The sequence below is a fragment of the Uloborus diversus genome, chromosome 7, assembly GCF_026930045.1.
Source record: "Uloborus diversus isolate 005 chromosome 7, Udiv.v.3.1, whole genome shotgun sequence".
Lineage (NCBI taxonomy): Eukaryota > Metazoa > Arthropoda > Arachnida > Araneae > Uloboridae > Uloborus > Uloborus diversus.
The window spans coordinates 52,554,018-52,570,418 of NC_072737.1; the positions used below are offsets into that span (position 1 = coordinate 52,554,018).

The following is a 16,401-nucleotide window of genomic DNA, read 5'->3' on the forward strand; positions in this document are numbered from 1 at the left end:
TGTAGAAGTGAGTGTCAGAAATCTTGAAGCAATGGGTGTTACGTCGGGCTCATACGGACATTTGTTATTGCCTATTTTGCTAAAACTGTTGCCGGAAAATTTAATTCTAGATTTTCATAGAAAACGGGACCCAGATAAAGATACAGAAGTTACAGAGTTAATCACGTTTATTAAAGATGAACTACGATGTCGCGAAGCTACTAGTATGATAAACAACTCGTCAAACGAAAATTCTCAAAACAAGCATACTAATTTCTCTCAAAGTAAGCGTATGCCTTCGGCTGCTGCATTAAATACAACGGTAAAGCAATTCTGCATATTTTGCAAAGCTTCCGAACACACAGGAATAAATTGCACAAAATTCTCTGATGAACAAAAAAGATATAAATTAAAAAAGGAAGGACGTTGCTATAAGTGTTTTTTAAAATCTCATTTGTCATCAAATTGCAAATCAAAGCTTATTCCTTGTTCAAAATGTGAAAGTCATGATCATAATTATTTATTTTGCTTTAAAGAAATTAAAGAACAAAATCTTGAGAAAGATAAAATTGGTGCAATTGTGTCTATGATGTCGGAGCAAAGAGTTAAACAGAATAAATCTACGCTTTTACAAACTCTTTGTGTTTCTGTCTCTACTGGAAATAGATGCATTCTAGCGAGGGTTCTTTGCGATAGCGGGTCTGAAAGGTGTTTCGTGAAAAGTTCCTTAGTGAAAGAACTTAAATTGAAATCTATTAGGAAAGAAAACTTGTTGATTTACCCTTTTGGGCAAAGACAACCTTATGAATCTTGTTATGATGTGGTTGTTCTTGAACTTAATAGTATTGTACAACCATGCAATTCTATTAAAATAGAAGCTCTTGTAGTACCTGAAATTACCGGGGCAAAAGTAAAACCTGTAGCATTTGAAATTATAGAAACCATGAGAAAAAACGGATATACGCCATCAGATGTAGGTCTTGAATCTGAAATAAACGTATTATTAGGCTCTGATTTCTTATGGAAAATTCAAAAGGGAATTGTCGAAAATTTCACAAAAGAATTGTATGTAGTGGAAACTATATTTGGTCATACAGTGCAGGGAAGAACTGATTCAAATAAGAGGGACGTGAATTGTTTAAGGGTTTCAGTTGGAAATATAAACACCCAGCTAAAATCATTTTGGGATTTGGAATCTCTTGGTATTATTGAAAAAAATGAAGGTAACACTGCTAATCTTGATGCAGTAAAAGAATTTCAAGCAAATTTGAAATTTGTAAACGGTCGTTATGAAGCACGTTTATTATGGAAGGATTCTCGTGAGTTACTTGGAAATAATTTGGAAGTAGCCAAAGTAAGGTTTTCTAATTTAGAAAACAAACTCTTGAAAAACAATTCATTGTTTGAGGATTATAACTCTATTTTACGGGATCAATTTGATCAAGGTATAATACAACTTTGTCCTGAGGAATTTGTTAATAATGACTGTTATTACATGCCGCATAGACCTGTAATTCGTGAAGATAAAACTACTACAAAAACGCGTATTGTTTTTGATGCGTCATCCAAACAAGCTGGATATTTATCTCTAAATGAATGTCTAAGTGCCGGTTCAAATTTAAACCCAAATGTATTAGACATAATTTTAAAGTTTCGTGAGCATAAAATTGCCTTTTCTGCCGATATTGAAAAGGCTTTTCTTCAAATTTCTATCGCTGAAGAAGATCGCAACTATTTAAGATTTCTATACTATAATAATTTTGATATTCATGAAAATATAGTTCCTTACAATATGGCGAGATGTCCTTTCGGCGTAACTTGCAGTCCTTTTATTCTCTCTTGTACGGTGAAATATCATATAAATAAATACAAAATATCTCATGAGAAAACAGTTGACATGTTAAACTCGTCACTATTTGTAGATTTATTTTTTGGGGCAAATACTACTGAAGAAGCTTTTAAGTTGTCGGTAGAAGCTGTTGAAATCATGAACAAAGGGGGAATGAACTTAAGAAAATTTGAAACTAATTCAGAAGAACTTAGAGCTAAGTGGAATGAGCAGGACTGTATTGATAACTTTAATTCTGATAATACTTCACTGAAAGTACTAGGGTTGATCTGGAATAGCGATAATGACACTTTTAGATTAGATTTTCGCAATTTGTTATCAAAAATAAATGATAACTGTACTAAACGAAATGTCCTTAGAATTGTAGCTATGATTTTTGATCCAGTTGGATTCATAGCACCTTTTGTCATTCGTATAAAATGTTTCTTGCAACAATTATGGATAGCGGGACTGGATTGGGATGAAAACTTTTCTGGCGAGCTTCAAACTAACTGGAAAATTTGGCTTTCAGAAATTGAAGAACTAAATCAATTGACAATTTCGAGGCATTACTTTAATTCTTTAGTAATCACGGGAAAAACTGTTATTCAATTGCATGTGTTTAGTGATGCAAATCCAAAGGCGTATGGTGCAGTAGCATATTTGCGGTATCAAACATCGCATGATAGTTTCAAAACCAATTTTGTCCTGGCTAAATCGAGGGTTGCACCTCTAAAGAAAATTTCGCTACCACGACTTGAACTAATGGGGGCACTCATTGGTGCAAGAATTGCAAATTATATTAAGAATTTTTTATTAGTGTCGAATATTTTTTATTGGACAGATTCAGAAATTGTTCTTCATTGGATAAAGGGTTCAAAAGAAAAATGGAAACAATTTGTATCTAACCGTATTGCGGAAATACATGGTCTATCAGATCCTAATTCATGGGGACATTGCAAATCCAAAATTAACCCCTCCGATCTAATTACAAGAGGTTGCTCAGCAAAAACCTTAATAAGTTCTGAACTATGGTGGAACGGACCTGAATTCTTATCCCTACCTGAAGATCAGTGGAAAAGTGCTAAAAAACGCGCAAAACAAATTGACGTTTCTGACGAACTTTCTCGAAAATCAACATACATTTTGTCTTGCGTACTAAAGGAAAATGATGTTCCAATTATCAACATAGCTAAATACAGTTCTTTAACAAAACTTTATCGTGTAACTGCATGGATCTTCAGATTTATTTATAACAGTAGAGTAAAATTTGAGGAAAGAAATCGCGAAGAACTTTCAGCTGATGAAATAAAACGCGCAGAAATTTTCTGGGTGAAAACAGTTCAAAGTGAAAGTTTTCATGATGTTATAAAGTGCTTGAAAGCGAAAAAGATTCCCAAGGAATCGAACATTTTTCAGCTAAATCCTGTATTGTCAGAAGAAGGTGTACTTTTAGTACGGGGAAGGTTGCAAAAATCTAATTTAACTTTTCATGGGAGACATCCTATTATAATTCCTGATAAGCATTATTTCACAAACTTGGTCATAAAAGACTCTCACGAACGTGTTTTGCATGCAGGAGTGGCCGACACTTTAGTACAAACTCGGGAAAAGTTTTGGATTCTAAGGGGAAGACAATGTGTAAAATCGGTTCTTAATAATTGTTATATTTGCAAGAAATTTAATATTCGTCCTGGGCAACAAGTAATTACACCTCTTCCCGGCGACCGAATCAACGAATCACCTCCCTTTTCGGTCACAGGACTTGATTTCGCTGGACCCCTTTACGTTAAAGGCAGTGAAAATAGGCATTACATTTTATTATTTACCTGCTCAATTACTAGAGCAATTCATTTGGAGCTTGTCAAGGATATGACAACTGCTGAATTTTTATTGGCTTTTCGCAGGTTTATTTCTCGAAGAGGTTTGTGTGCTATAATATATTCCGATAATGCAAAAAGTTTCAAAAGAGCTGAAATTGAGTTGAAGGAAATGTGGAAGGCAATCCACCATCCAGAAGTTAAAAAATTTTACTCCACTCTTGGAATTACTTGGAAATATATCGCTGAACGTGCAGCATGGTGGGGTGGGTTTTACGAAAGAATGGTTCGCTCGGTTAAAACCAGCCTACGTAAAAGCATAGGAAGATCATCTTTAACTCTGAGTGAGTTAGAAACTCTTCTTGTAGAAGTTGAGGCCATGATCAATTCTCGACCTTTAACCTATGTTTATTCAGAGTTTGAAGAACCATCGCCCCTTACGCCTGCCCACTTTTTGATTGGAAAACGAGCCATGTGTTTACCTGTAATTAAAATTAATGATTTAAATTTGCCTGGAACTAAGGAAATTTTACTTAAACGTTTACGCTTGCGCGAAACAATATTGAACCACTTCTGGAAACGTTGGATAAACGAATACCTTCTGAATTTAAGGTCAGCACATCACACAAACCAAATCAGAAGTCATGATATCAAGGTAAACGATGTGGTGCTAATTCATGATGAGCATCTGCCAAGAACTTTTTGGAAAATGGGAAAAATTCTTGAAACAATTCCAGGAAGAGATGGGAAAATTCGATCCTGCAAAATACAAACTGGAAATGCCACATTAAGAAGACCTGTTCAACTTCTCTATAATCTTGAGATAAGAGACTTGAAGAATTAGTGAACTTTTTGTGGACTAAAAAAAAACTCTTGGTTTAATGTTTAAAATTATACATGACTAATATGTTATATTTTTCTATTTTTCAGAGGAAGTTCCTGTTTACTTACGACAATTTGGAAGTCTTGATTTAAATTATCTTGTCGAAGATATTACAAGAAATTTAATTTAATATTCTACTTGATTTTGATCAATATATTTTTTGATGAACAACTGTTCATCTGGGGGGAGTTGTTAAATATTTAATTTGCATTTATAATTTGCATGTATTTTTTCTCGTTTCAGTTAAACTTGAAGTTGAAGTATTTTAATGTAAATTCATCACGTGATCTAATGACGTGATATGCGCCCTTTAAATAGGCTGAATGCCGGTTTAGTTTTTCTCTTGACTCTTGAATCAATCGATGCTGTATCTTGATGGCAGTCACCCTTAACGTGACTGAATTACCTCTATAAAGATGTTAAATACTATATACGTGTACATATGCAAATAAACGTTTTTATTTCAAAATAATGAGTCATGAATATATTGCTAGCATTTTAACTTAACTTGAATACAGAGGAAAATATCTTGACTAATGAGACCAAACTTGGCGTACTTGGAAATTTCATCTTGATACATTATATTTATTAATCAGTACCTTCATTAAAATTTCATTATTTCTCTCTCTCAATCAACGGGCACAAAGGCAAATCCTGACAAGTAGTTTCCGGGAAAACAAGTTCCCTTTTTATCAGTAAAGCAGAATATTTTTTCTTCTTGTTTAAACAAAAAACTTCACTCTAGATGGTCAAACATTTTAGAGATGGAGAAAAAGTGCAATGATTTAACTGTCATGAGAAAAAAATTATATTTTAAAATGCTTTGAGAATGTAACCCTGATGTATCACGGATATGCTGCAGAAGAATTAAACATTTCTTAGCCATTACTTAGTAAGTTGCTAAGGATTGTGACGAGATTGAAAACAAAGTGAAGCTAAATGAAAATTTAAACAACACGTGAAACCGTGCTGGAAAAGATGGTGAAGTTGAATCTGCTTTGAAACTATGGTTTGCGAATGTCGGGGAAACAGCCTGTTAATGAAACAAAAAGCAGATCGTGCTTTTAAAATGGGCAAAAAAGATTAAATTTTAATTCGCAATTTTAAAAATCAATGCTTCTTAATTGAAAAAAAATCATTTTGTGTGTCCTGAATTATATTCGGTTATTGCTATCAATCAGTTATTGTTATCAAACTATATTTGTCCCAAAGTGATCACATTAAGTGACGCTTACTGCATACAGTGGCTTAGCTACGCTTTCTGCCGCCTGGAACGGTACCTCAGTTTGCCGCCCTTTTCATGAGAAATAGCTAATACATTAAAGAGTCAAAGGGGTTTTAATAAGTTTTAATAAAGAAGAAAATAAAATTATTTTTTCCTTCTTATTTTTCTTGCAGAAGAGAAAAAAAGAGAACTCAAAGTCCCACTGAAAAATTCCAGAAGTTAAGTCAAAATTCGAAATTTTAAGTAATTTTTGGTGACGCTTCTAGAAAAAAGGTTTTGAACTCCCACCAGATTCTTTTTTTTCAAAATTAAAATCAGTTTTATGCTTTCTTTGGTGACGTTAGGGGGTTGGGACTTTTAAGAAATTTTCTGAAATTGAAGTCTTAAAAAAGCAATTTCAGGCTATCTTTGGATACGTAAAGATATGGGGGAAGGTTCAGCGGCGCTGTCCGGAAAGCTTTTCAGCTTAACTGAGAAACGCGTAAATGTAGGGTGTATCTAGTGGTGTAAGGGTCTCCCCTAACTTCAACAAAGAATGGATTTTCCTCCCGAAATATTTTCATACTTGAAACCAATTTTAGTCTATCTTTGATGACGTTAAAGAAAATAGGGAATGTTCGGGAGCTCTCAAGAAATTTTCCAATGCCGAAGCTTCAAAAATGCAATTGTATTCTATCTTTGACAGCGTAAGTTTCCAACTATTTCCAAAAACGTTGGGAAGTCAGATGGTTTCCCGTCTCCCTATGAAACTTTATGATAATGATGTTCTAACAACGCGACTTGAGCAGTTGTTTGCCGGACAATAACGTCCTGCATGAGAAAGAGTTCAGAGGGATGTTTCCATCCCGAAATCTTTTCCAAAACTGTTGCTCATTTTAAGCTCTTCATCACTAAGAAAAGAAGACTTTGCGGTTTTCCCTCAGAAATCTCTAAAAACGAAATTTAGAGCCAACTGTGACGATGTTTAGGTGATTTCCTGCACATAGGGTTACCTTAAAGTTTTTATGAAATTTAAGTTTCCAAAACCTGACTTTAAGCTACTTTTGGAGACATTGGATGCGATGGGGATTTTAAAGTTCGAAGTTGATGTCCTTAATACACATATTAGACTATCTTTAATCACGTTTTACGATGGGTCAGGGTTTGACCGCCCTCAGGAATTTGTTGGTATTGAAATTTTTAAAAACTCAATATTAGACTAAACAATGAGATGTAGAGATGTACAGTGATGGGGAGGGCGTTATCCCTTGGAAATGTTTCAGGACTCAAGGCCTAAAACTGCAATTTTGAGCTGTTTGGCGACTTCAAAAAAGATAGGAAAGTTCGGTTGTTCTGCCTGAAAAATGTGACACTGCCTTCAGTCTGTAGCTTCAGATGAAGGAAGAGAAAAAACAAACAATATAATGCTGAGATGTCCACAAGAACAACAAATGTTTTATATTTGAGTAATTTTATTATCATAGTCTTACCACAACGTCAGAATTCAAAGACCTTTTTTTTTTTTTTTGAGTCCGGAAAAAGATTAAAAGCATAATAATACTTACTGGCAAAACACGTTATTTTTTTTTTTCGCACCAAAAGTGTGAAATTGCCGCCCCCCCCCCCAAAAAGTGCCGCCCGGGGACGGACCGCCCCTCCCTAGCAATGCCACTGACTGCATATATTTTTTAGGCATTTATAATACTTACTCAGATATTTTAGTCTCCTTTTGTAATTCTTTTTGAATAGAGGAAGAGTGATTTTGTGCATTCTCCCTTTAAAGAAAATTAAATACTTTACATTAATATTATTACATGCATGTGATAGCTCAATAACAGAAAAAAAAGGCTGAAAACTCTTTACAGAATTCTGCAAATATGAAGATTGAGAGTTGCAAAACTCCCCTATTGGTGGAAAATTGTCATCTCTATAGAAATGATCACTTTTAAAACAATCAGTTTATATCATCAGATTCTTTATTAAGAACTGCTTTCCTTTGGTTTATTTTATTACTGATTGTTTAAATGATTTATTAACTAACTTTTTATGGGTCATACAGTACATTTATAAATTAAAACTAAAATTTTAATAAATATAAAAATAAATTTTATTTATTTGCTTTGAAATAAAACTTTTATAAAATCATTGACAGCAAAATTGTTGTAGCAATTAAACTTCAAAACTTACAAATGTTCAGGTGAATCTTTCTCTTTCTTGATTTCTTTCTCATTAGAAGAAGTCTTATCTGAGATATTTTTCCTTTTAAAAACAACAAATATTAACATAAATTTGAAAATTAAAAGAAAAAATGCAAAATCAAAGATAACACAATCAAATAGAATTTCAACAATCATTTAAAATATTTAAAGAATCCATTATGGAAAAGTTTTTAACCATCCTTATAAAAACCAACTACATTACATTCAAAATTAGGATATATAGTGAATAGATATAAAACAGTAGATAAAGTGAACCTACTCATTTGCAGCTTGTGTTTAAAAAAGTATGTCATAGCTTCAGATACATTTGTTTAATTTGTCAGGCCCCTTTTTGATTATTAAGAAAGTTGGCAATGGAGAAAAAATGAAATTTTGGAGAAAAATCTAAACCAATTATTAATGTGCACTAACCAATCCTATAAACAATTTTCCCCCAAGTAAATTTACATTTTATTCATTGAAAAGTAAAAACTACTCAGTACTCGGCCAAGTTTTGATCAGGTACTCGGCCAATACAGAGTAGTTGTAAAAAAATTGAATATTGTTCAAAGCAGATTTTACAATTAATTAAAAAGTACAACCATATAATATACTGCAATCATTTACAATTCAAATTTATAAGTCAAATTCTGATTTCAAATTCTATTGAAAAGTATCTTCATCAATTTAGACCTTTATTCATAATTCTATACCTTGAAATAACTACAACCAATGTCAGACTTTGTCCGAATGTAATTTATGATAGTAATATGCCTCTGACACAAGTAAACTCAAGGCCGGTTTTAGCAGTTTTGCCATCTCAGGCGATGTTGATAAGTGCTGCCACCTCGTCTTAATGATATGTAATTTTTCTTAAATTGTTGAACAATCTCACATATTGCTGCAATTTGAGCTGCAAAAAAAAAAAAAAAAAAACTAACGAACAAATTTGATTTTTATTTTTTCAGGGGTCGGAGTAATGATTTCAAAAATTTTAGGACATAATTTTACTAAAATTTTATTACATTTTTAGGACAACAAATATTAAGTTTTGAAAACTTAAATGTAATTAAAAGCTTGATTTTTGTAGTGAATAATCAAAGGTTTCAAACTCAATCTTGAAAACTACAATAGAATTTAATCAATGTTTTATCCTTCAACACTGTGACACATTATGAAGTAGAAATATTTCATCTTACAATTTCAATCTGGGTTAATCTAAACAGGCAATTTAAAGGAAAATCTTCTAAAGAATTTGACTTTATAATTAGTACACAAATAAACATTTAATTACAGAAATACTTTTTTTTGTCTTCAACTACTTTAGATTTCATGAACTTTAAAAACATTCTAATAGGTTCGCTCAATTTTAGGTTAAAAAACGAACAACTGGGTTTCTTTCTGTGAAAGTAGTACTTACTCTTAAAGCAGGTTCAGAGATAAATGAGAAAAAATGCAAGTGTGCAAACGTAAATGGATCTTTCAATGAACTTGCACTTCTATTATATCTATCTAAATTGCCACCTTCATACTACTGAACAGATATAGATTTTAAGAAATAGCGTTCAATAACTAAATACTGCTCAATCAGTCTATCACATACAGGCCAAAGAGTTAACCACGTTGTTTCAACATGTTGTAAAAAGACATGATCAGGAATGAAAATCTTCCCTCATGGTGATGATAATTTAAACCATGATGAATGTCTAATGGAAAATTATCTATGTGGAACAAAAGTTTTTCAACTCCCTTGCATATAGCATTATGCACAATATGCAAACAATAAGTTCCTATGTTAACCTGATTAGGGAGCGACATATCAGCTGACATGGTTTACATATTTTTCATTTCTTTTGAAGGAGGAAAAAAATCAAAAATATCATAGATCCTATTCTTCTCCGCCCTCCCCCAACTCTTTGGGAGGACGTCTGCTGCCCTTTTTTTATATATATATCTTTCTTGCAGAAGCGGAATAACTGCAAAAGTTACAAGGTACAGATAAAACAAACAGCTTTATATTTAGCATATGCTATGGTTAAATGCACCCCCCCCCCCCCCACTCTTCTACAGAAAAAAAGGCAGCAGCAGCATAGGTTTTCCTTTTTTAGAAAAAATTTCTTAGGGTCAAGCAAGTTCATTTTATCCTAAAATACAGGTATATCATCATAAAAAGTTTCATTTTTTAGATGATTTTTTTTCTGCGCAAGAATGGAATAAAATATTGAATTTTAGGACAAAACTCAAAATTTCTCACATTTTGCTGTCATGAAATTTGCCGCCTCTAAAATATATCACCCTAAGTAGTGGCACAGGTCGCCTACCCCAGGGGCTGGGCCTGAGTAAACTTTTCGTGCATTGAGAACCAATGTGATGCAGCCCTTAGTATCGAGTCATAGTAATCACACACCTGAATGTCCCAAACATTTGTAAATTTCAACTATCAGTATTTTCAGTTACAGCTAAAAAACTAATAGCACATGTAATTCAAGTACATATAAAATAATTTGAAATCACATGTACTTTCTTAACGCAGAACTAAACAATAGTTTTGCGGACAATCTTTGTAAAACTAATATTTTTGACTTTGAATGCTGCTATAAACTACAGAATTAAGCTCTAACTTCATTTGGGATGCGGAAGATTCCCATCAATAGATGCAATATTCTCATAAAAAAACCAGAAGAACACATAAGAATGCATTACCAAAAATAAAATTACTTATTACTTACTTTGAAAGCATTGATTTGCTAGTATTTTCTTTAATAGTTTTTGTAGGTGATTCTGAAACAATTTAAAGATTTTATGAACATCCAAACAACAAATATCATTAATTTCAATGTAAGTTTGAAGTACATATTTGACACCGAAAAAGAAAATGTTCCTCTGAATCAGACATTTCATTTAGCTTGAAACAAAATCATTATAACACAGAGAGCCTCGAAAATCGGAGGTATTTGGGGCTTACGAAAACTCGGATTATCTGGAAAATACCTCCAAATAAAAATTTTACACTGTTCGGATGACATAAGGAAGAGCGCATTTTACTTCCTTTTATAAAGAAAAGGAAGTATATATTGTCTTCAAGAAAAATTTATCACTGCAGTTTCAACATAAAAATTTTGCTTTAATTACCTTCAAACGAATTTTGACTATTTTTTCCCTTCACGACATCTGCATGAGTGCATATTAGTAGACAAACAAACATGCGTTTCAACTGTGCCTGAATCCATTTCAATACTACTTTTGGACTGCAATCGAGTATTCCAAAAGGCATATTACACGTTCATTGTGGCAAATCAATGTTAATTTTACTTATCAAGTTATTATCTCTAAGGCGGTATTTTACAGCCGGTAATGCTATGTTGCAAACCAGGAACTTTAATTCCTTGTTAGAACTCAATTCACTTCTCTCTTACTGCTTATACTGTAAACATGTAGTGCTGTAATATATATATATTAAATTTGTGTTTCTTAGTTCAGAAGCAGTTATGGTTTTAATGTATTCGTGAATATTCATCTATGGATATCAGCCTCATTTAGCGGAAGATTCCTCCAACATATCAATTTCGATTATAGATATACAAAAACAGATGAAGAACATATATGATAAGGTAAGCTGCATGCTTCCTCAACTGCATTGATTTAGATGGCTCTCTAAGAACGAGTTGATAGACATTTTATGTTTATTTAATTCTAATAAGCAGAACCTCAAACTTTTGAGACTCGGAATTTTCGAGATTTTACTGTACTATACTGTGTGCAGGTAAAGGGCAGTAACTGCCCTTTACCTGCTCATTTTTTTGCGTTTTTGTCATCTATTGTAAGTTATCTTTATTTTACAAGATCGCTTATTTGGCTTCTGCTGAAAAAAAGGCCTGAAAAAGATGTCTAATTTCAACATTTCCCTATTGCTAGTATTGAATCCAAAACTAGTTTCTTCAAATATATCGAAAACTCATTTCTGCAGATACTGCCGTTTACCTGCACACGGCAGTATACTTTTCATTATAGGTACTTTTCTCCCCACACACCCCACCACTTAGCTGTAAGCCTTAGGTTCCACCGTCCAGGGGTTTCATTATAGGTACTGGGGAAAAGATGGATGAGAGAATGTATAACAGAGTTTAAACTGAAGTTTGAAAATTGAAAGTAAAAAGTTTTTAAAGCGTTCACTCCAAAAAGAAGTATTTTTTAAAAGAATATTTCAGAAAATATTATCTTGACAACTCTTATATTATTAATTTTTACTTTCATACAATGTATTGAATACATAAACATACCAAATTTAGGAAAATTTGGAAAAAAAAAACTTTTAGAATGACAGATGTATCAATACAACATCATTCAGAGCAAACATTAAAAAAAATAACCTGAAGTTTTTGCTAATTAAAATAAGCTCTTTGCATAAAAATTTTATCAAACTAATATTAATTTACTAATTTGACATTTTCAGTTGAATTATACTAGGCTCAGATTTTATTAACGTAATTTTACACTAGAATGATTTTATTAATTTTTTTAAATAACTAAAAAAGCCAAAAGAAGGGAAGATATAATAAAATAGATGCAAGGATTATTATTCCCCCCCCCCTTTTTTTACAGCTCATAATTACATACAAAAGCCAAATGTTGAAAGAAAAAATGAGCTCAAAAATATTAAAACCTTTACTTTTATGAATTTTTGCATAATATTGTAAGCAAAATAATTTTGATTAACAGGGCAGAATGCTTAACTATTATTGGGGCAAACCTAACCTGGTAGGGTCGTAATGCAGTATTTAGGATCTGCGTAGCATCCACAATTCTGCCAGGTTAGATTTGCCCCAACTACCTATTGATTTGTGATTCCTGTCAAATAAGTTCCCAGATACCACTGTTGAGTTGAAAAGTTTTGCACATTTTTAATTTACTCACCAATGAATAAAGAAATCATGTAAAAATTAAAACACATAGGGAAGGAAGGGTTAAACCATACAGAAATATATTATTTGGGAAAAAAAAATTAAAAGCTAAGACTATTTGTTTAGATATTAGTGTTTTCTTAAAAATATGTGCTATTAATTTCCTAATGAAAGTAAAATTAAAAATAACACTATTAAAATAAAAAGTATACTAGCCAGTTGATCGAAATAACTTCTACTTTTCAAATTAGATCAACATTTTATAGACCAAAAAATATTAGTCTTATATTTTTAATTTTTATATTAATTTTATTTAATACTAGTGGTACCCGCATGGTTTTGCCCGTAGTAGAAAAATTAAAAAGTCATTTGGTTTGCCTGTTATTTACAAATAATGGATGATGAATTTCTTGCCTACTTGCTACGGCTATTTGCTCGCCCATGTTACGGTTCCACCTTATGATAATTTAGTAATTTAATCGTCCACGTTATGATAATTTGCTCCGTAAAATGTTCTTAAAATTAGAATATAAAAAGAATAAAATTGAATTTTTGAAAAATCGTTTCGAGGTGCAACCCCCATGCTACAAAGTAATTTTGTGTCGAATTCCATGAAAAACTGCTTAAAGGTTTAGGCACCGTGTGCATCACAGAGATCCAGACAGAGAGAGATACCGATATCCAGACAGAGAGACTTTCAGCTTTATTACTAGTGAAGATTAATAATACATAATTTCATACTATTATGTTTATTGTTCATTCCGGTGAACATGGTACATTTCAGTTTTCAAAACTTTTTTTTTCAAAGTCATCTAATCCAACAAAAATTACTGTCAAATAATGGCAAAAGGGTTTAATTTATCTGAACTATAAAAATTAATTAGCTCAACTTGGTATTAATATTCAATTTTCTCAGTTCTTTCATCAGAAATGAAAGATTTTGTCTACTCTGTTACACTTAAAAACAACAAATTCAATATTTTCAATTATTTTTTTATTTTTTTTTTGTTTAATATGAACAAATGGAACATATCTTTCATACAAATGCTTAAAATGTTATTGTGAAAGGCACATTTAGGTTTTATTACTAATTCAGGGTTCATACCCTTTAGGCAGAAAAAAATTCAAGCACTTTTCAAGTACTTTTCAAGGTAAAAAATTTTGTTTTCAAGGCAATATCATAAATTTGTACTAAAAATATTGTATGCAGATTTCATTTACTACAAACACATGCAAATAAGGCAATAATACAAAAAAGTATATTAAAACAAAAATGCTTTTTCTACAACAAGAGACGCTTTGATGAAACATCTACTGCGTTGAAAGTTTTTCTGAAAATGTTTGAAAAGTTTGGTCATAAAGAGAAGCAGATACCAAGAGGTTTAATTTTGAGGTTTTTCAAAGCTTGCAGCAGTCAGAGGTTTGTATATTTTCTAGAATCAGCAAATTAAAAAAACCTTTCATAACTGCTTTTAACTTTTATGGGAAGAAACTAAAATACCCAAGTTCAATGGCATTGCCAGAGAGGAGTTTTTGAAGTCACTCCCCCCCGCCCGGTTCCAACATTTATTTCCAATATCTATACAGTGGTTTATTACAATATAAGGGCGTTTAGGACAAAAACACTACCCAGAAAGTTATTTCAGTTTGCACTATTAAGTTCTAAAAATATTAGGTTTGCAAACCATTTATAAGTATGCAAATCAATTATTCGTATGTATTTATTAGCTGTTCAGCCAATAAGGCATTTCAACTGTCCTCGAGTAAATTTAAAAATTAGGAAGTAAGAAAAGTTTATGAAGTCCACAGTCCAGTCTCTACACCTCGAAATATACAAAAGCAGCTTAAGCAGTGATAAATACTCTGAATGCAAACTTGAGCCTATTCAGCTTTCATTGATTAACTTGCAATAGAGAATAAATGTGCAAGTTCAGATTTATAGAGCCATATTTCGAAATTGAAAAGATTCACAAGAATTTGACATATATTATGACAAAAGTAGTTTTATTTTGGGAAAAAATGGGTTATTGTTGAAATTAGAATTTAAATTTAGAACGGCAATAATATTCAGGTTCATTACCTGAAAGTTTCAAAGAGCAAAATGGGGCGAGGAGGGGGGGGGGAATAATTTTTAAAACTAAGACCCCTATTACTTGAATATACATATGTACAACAATAACTTTTGCTATGCATACAATTCATAAAATAGTTTAAGTCAAAATATTCTGCATAGAAATACCATGCCCAGTGTCTGTTGATAACCAGCAACAGGCACTGGGCCTAGCTAGGCTGGTACTGGTCAATTTATTAGATCCAAATGAAGATGAATGACCCTCCTTAAGCTATCTACCCCTTTGCTGATTAAAGCCTCTTTCAGTAAGCTCCAAGTATCCACAACCTTAATAAAGTAGTAATTTTGAATATTTGAGGAAAAGGGGAAAATTGGAGATATACGGAGGTAAAAGCATAAAAACGAACACTATTGGATTTCAAGTGAATAATCATAACACAACCACCCCTGTTATACACCTTATTTTAGCAGACATAAAAAAAATGATGTACTTATAAATAAAATTATATAAATCAACTTTATATTTAAAATACAAACTTCAAGTTAATTTGTTAGGTGCTCAACTGCTGAAATTTAAATTTTTTTAAAAAAAATCTGTTATGACCAAAAATTAGGTAAAGATAATGATTCAAAATTGCAAAAATAAATAAGCAAATAATTAAACAAGACCAAGGTAATAAATTCTTTAACTCTTTAGTTATTAAAATAAAAAATAAAATAGGCTAATCAGATGTAGCAGTGTCAAAATAACTACTAATTGCCAAAAATATAAAAATATTTACAAAATGCAAAAGGATTGAAATCTCGAACAAGGGAAGCAAATTTTCGCGAAGTTGAGTTAAGTTTAATGTTGTCATGTTTCCCATAAAATAAACTTATATTTTACCGAAATTAAACATAAAATATGCTAATCTACGGTAGCAAATATGAAAATTACATCCGATTAGTGAATATATTTAAATATTTGCAATATGCAAAAAGATTGAAATTTCAAACACGAGAAGCAATTTTTCGCAAAGTCTGAGTTCGTTCGACGTGGCATGTTTCCCATGAAATAAATTTATTTGTTTTTTATTAAAATTAAACAAAAAATATACTAATCTAAGGTAGCATATGCGAAACTAACATTTGATTTGCCAAAATATTTAAATATTTGCAGGATGCAAAAAGATTGAAATTTCAAACACAAGAGCAATTTTCCGCGAAACCCGAGTAAGTTCAATGTTGTCATGGTTTAAAAATTAATTTCTTTGTTAATTAATGAAATCAAACAAAAATAAACTAATCTAAGGTACCATATGTCAAAATATCTTTCGGTTGTAAAAAACATCAAAAGATTTACAAGATGCAAAAGGATTGGAATCCCAAACACGGAAGTAATTTTTCGCGATGTTGCATACTGAACACATGCTCAGAAAATTGCATTGGTGAAATACTTTTTTAAAACTTCTAAGCACAATTCGTTGATTTTTGAGAGAATTTAAGCACTAAGAAACTTTTTCAAGGTTTTAAAACTT

General features: G+C 31.8%; 1 protein-coding gene across 1 annotated transcript in view; it reads right to left on the reverse strand.

The window, feature by feature from the left end:
- Positions 1-16,401, reverse strand: part of LOC129226691 (uncharacterized) — a 76,987-nt gene that overhangs the window by 36,368 nt on the left and 24,218 nt on the right. The window contains exons 13-15 of the mRNA XM_054861321.1: positions 10,642-10,693; positions 7,902-7,973; positions 7,424-7,489 (exon numbers count right to left, since the gene is read on the reverse strand). Coding sequence (XP_054717296.1) covers positions 7,424-7,489; positions 7,902-7,973; positions 10,642-10,693 — 190 coding nt within the window. The remainder of the gene's footprint in view (positions 1-7,423; positions 7,490-7,901; positions 7,974-10,641; positions 10,694-16,401) is intronic.